General features: G+C 44.8%; 1 protein-coding gene across 1 annotated transcript; it reads right to left on the bottom strand.

Annotated features, from left to right (window-relative positions):
- Positions 1 to 1,074: 1,074 nt before the first annotated feature.
- LOC121977953 (subtilisin-like protease 4) lies at positions 1,075 to 3,360 on the bottom strand. Its single transcript, XM_042530351.1, has one exon. It carries the CDS (start codon positions 3,322 to 3,324, stop codon positions 1,144 to 1,146), a length of 2,181 nt encoding a protein of 726 aa, XP_042386285.1. The 5' UTR covers positions 3,325 to 3,360; the 3' UTR covers positions 1,075 to 1,143.
- Positions 3,361 to 4,213: the final 853 nt, after the last annotated feature.

The following is a 4,213-nucleotide window of genomic DNA, read 5'->3' as shown; positions in this document are numbered from 1 at the left end:
TTTCTTATGTCATATTTATTTTATCTAACATTGTATATACTTGTTGATATTGTAAGGTCACATTTTCATAAAAGGTTTTTTCACCTCTCAAGAGTATTCAAGGAGGACAAAATAGAAAGACATTCTAAGAGTGAGATCAACTGATTGATCCTATAATACAGTAGAGTAGGATTTTGTGAGTTACCCAACCACTTAGTGTGTTTGTATTTTTTTTTAATGTTGTTTAATATTCACTTTGTAAATTAACAAATTATAATGCGAGCAGGAAACAAAAGAAACTAACTATTCATCCTTTTAGCCACAATCTCAATCCAACACCTATAAATGAGAAGAATTATTGAATCATTAAGTTAGTTAATCGACAAGAAGAATAAGAAAAGTGAGAAATGATTGAATAGAGGAGTGATGACTTGATCAATAATAGACATGATTAGTTGAGAAATGATGTGGATGGCAATGATAAAATGATTGGCAAGGATGAATCAAAATTAATTAGGAATAGAATTTGTTCATCGATCAAAAATACAGTAGAAATATCTTTTGTAGTATTTTAAATTTTAATTAGAGAGCAATAAGTATAATAATACATGTGATTATTATTTTTATTTATATAGTCAAAGATAATAGGACTAGCTTGTTGATTTGACACACTATTAACATCTGGTGAGATAATAATGCTATATTTTTGTTGATATTAATGGTTTTAAAAATAATAAATAATAATAACGGATTTTACGGTCACTCTTTCCATCTTTAAGGTGTGCAATTGGCTAAAGGACAATAATTTTATAGAATAAGAGATCAATTTCTGACGACGGTGTCTTCAGAAAAAACCTCTTCCCACTTTATAGTGACCGTCGTTTATAAATTGATTTTATAATTTATCTTAAGCATAATCATCTGGTAAGAGCCTAAATATTTTGAGAAATTGAGAATAATCATTTGATTTTTTTTTTAAAAAAAAAATAGTATGTGCCATTTGCCGTTATTTAAAAAAAAATGTTAATTTATGATATTGAAAGGAAACGCATTTATTTATTTATTCGAATCTCCAATACAATTTATTCACCCATACATTCTTAATAATCAGGAATTGAACAATAATATCTGAAAGGAAGACGACAAGCTTGGGCTAGCACTTCATCACTCCGGGGCAGAGACAACCAATGGGCTCGTCACCACATGCTTACCGTCATTGGAGGTCCAAGTCAACTTTCCCTCCACGATTCTAATACCGGAAGTGGGAGGTCCGTCGGCGCCCCATTCCACGCTCAAGGTGAACGACTTCTGCTCGTTCAGCTCGGTGAACGTCAACATCTCGGGGATGACAATAGCCGACACGACAATCTTCGATATAGTCATTGACACTGTATAGCTCGATCTCGCCGGTCCAACGTTCGTGACCACCCGGCTCACCTTGGCTGCCGCTCCCGCTTTGGGGGCAAGCAAAATCGACGGGTAGTTAAGCTCCTCTTCTGTCACGGTCTTCGAGCAATCCACGACACCACGCGCTATAGTTCTAGCTCCTTCTTTGCCGAATTTGCCACAGATATAGGAGATGTAGTCATCACTAGTGATGTCATAAATAAGACCGGGATCAGTAGCTTTGTTTGGATTAACGTGTCCTGCACCCTTGGCGAAATAGAGTGCCGGCTTGAGTAACTCGTCGGGCATGTCGGCGTTTGCCGTGGTGATGATCGCAGACTTGATAGCTGCCGGCGACCAAGTAGGGTGTGCGGCCTTTAAGAGCGCAGCGACACCGCTTAGGTGAGGTGTCGCCACGGACGTGCCAGATTTGATAGCGTACCCCGGAGCATCACTAGAAGGATTAATCCAGGCCGCGAAGATATTAAGTCCAGGACCAGAGATGTCTGGTTTGAGGATTCCTGGTGTTGCCTTAGATGGCCCCCGGGAGGAGAAGTAAGCGACAACGGGGGTGGGGGATACACCAAGATTTGTCCCGCTGAAGACGATCAACGCGGAAGGATCGGAAGCCGAGTTCATATACGATATGAGATTAGAACCGTCTTGGGAGGCGAGCATCATTCCAGGGAAGTCCAGCTTCATCATCTGGACGGTGGCACCCTCGACTTTCGGGACAATGAAGATCAACGCCTTGGCGCCGTGGGACTTGACGAACGCCGCTACATCTTTGGGAAGTCTGCCGTCGTCCTCGCAGACCCAGATGCTACCCCTGTGACGACTATCATCGGGAGGATCCATGTTGCAGGTTGGTGATTTGGTGGAGTAGTAGAGGGGAAGAGAGTGTTTAGTGAAGTTGCGGGGCTGGTCGAGAGACTCTCCGGGAATCACCTTCCCGTTGGGAAGCTTCACGGAGGCCCTGAAGCTTCGGTCGATGCTGCTGGCCGCAACAGTGAGCATCCACGGTGCCTCGTTCGCGAGGGTGAAGTAGTCAGGTCCAGCATTGCTGCCGGCGCAGCTGACGAAGATCCCTTTCTTGGCCGCGGCGAATGAACCGATAGCGATGGGATCTTGGTCAAGTGGCATGGATTCACTGGCAATCGATAGAGAGAAGATGTCGACGCCGTCCTTGATACCTGCGTCGAACCCGGCAAGGATGTCGCCGTAACTGCAGCCGTCGCTGTTGCAAACCTTGTAGATGGCGAGATGAGCCCGAGGGGCCATCCCGGCGGCCGTGCCTTTCGCCAAGCCGAAGTAGCTCGCGTTGCGGACGAAGTTTCCTGCGACTGTGGACGAAGTGTAGGTCCCATGGCCGTCCTCGTCGATGGGAGGACTCCCACCCCCACCGGCGATCATCGACCTGGCACCGATGAGCTTGTTGTTGCAACCCGTCTCAAGCTCGCACGAGCCCTTCCACTTCGAGGGCGGAGGCGGGACTCCCTCGTCGTCATAGGAAGGGTGGCCGGGCGTCACACCGGTGTCGAGGACTCCGACGATGACTCCGCTCCCGAGCTTCGAGTCGTTCCACAGCCCCTTCCTCCCAATTTTGAGCCCAAGGAAATCTGGTGTGTGGGTGGTCATCACGCGCAGCACGCGGTCGGGGAACGCGCGCATGAAGCCCTTCTTCTTCCCCACCGCCTGCAACTCATCCTCCGTGAGCATGGCGGCGAACCCGCTGATGACTTCGCTATAGGAGTGCAGCAGGCGCTGATTGGCGCCAGACTCCTCGGCGACCGGTAGCAAGAAAGACTCATGCCACTTCTTGAGGCTCGCTTCCGTCAGTTGCGGCTCAATCGACTCCTCCACTTGAATAATGTAACGGCTTCTTGAAGAAGAATAGGCGATGAAGGGATTCGAGAATAAGGCGAGGAGAAGTAAGAGCATCCACGGCGCGAGATCCATGCCAGAAATCTAAATGGCTAGACCTTCGGAGAATGATTTTCCGTACGTACAATCGAGTGTTGACATGTAAGTCCATTTCAAATATAAATTCACTGCGAGCGCTTTATCCGTACGTTATTAGGCGAGCGCTTTATCCGTACGTTATTCTCCGACTGCTTTATTCGTAAATTTATTTCAAATATAAATTCACTCCAAGTGCGTTATCTTTACGTTATTCTCCGAGCGTTTTGTCCCTGTAAAATTTATTGGTACCCTTTTCTGTTTCTAGATTTTGATTCATTATTCCTCCCCTCCACGGTGATTGCTTTGTCCCGGTAAAATTTATTCGTACCCTTATCTGTTACTAGATTTTGATTCTTTATCCTTCAATGGTGATTTGATAAGAATTATTGGATTTTACAGGGACAAAGCAATCACGGGAGGAATAAAGAATCACAATCTAGTAACAGAAAAGGGTACCAATAAATTTTACAGGGACAAAGCACTCGGAGAATAACGTTAACACCTTAATTGTGTGAAATGAATTTTCTCATTATGATGGATTTTTCAACAAAATTGGATTTGAACTAAGCCAATTGTTTTGGATATTTAATAAACATATCTAATTCTCGATTTCTAATGAGGAATAAAGCGAAACAACTACTTGAATATGACTAGGCCATTGAAGTTGCCCATTTCTTGATTGCTCAAGGATCGAGGGCTAGAGCCAGACCAAATCTAGAAGGTGCACTTGCTGCCTTCGGATCAAACTCGGCAGAAACCGTTAAGAGAAATATTGGCCTCCACTGGTGATGACACAGACAGCACTGCAGATTTTCTGCCATCGTTAAATCGAAGTCTTTATCATTGTCAATGGATTGAGATTGTGAGAGCTTCCGATGGCAAATCC

This window comes from Zingiber officinale, chromosome 4B (assembly GCF_018446385.1).
Source record: "Zingiber officinale cultivar Zhangliang chromosome 4B, Zo_v1.1, whole genome shotgun sequence".
NCBI classification, from domain to species: Eukaryota; Viridiplantae; Streptophyta; class Magnoliopsida; order Zingiberales; family Zingiberaceae; genus Zingiber; species Zingiber officinale.
The sequence above is the reverse complement of the archived record's forward strand: the minus strand, read 5'-3'. Positions and strand labels throughout refer to the sequence as shown.

Excerpts from the sequence above, each read along its gene's own strand:
- LOC121977953 (XM_042530351.1), bottom strand. The coding sequence starts at position 3,324 with ATGGATCTCGCGCCGTGGATGCTCTTACTTCTCCTCGCCTTATTCTCG.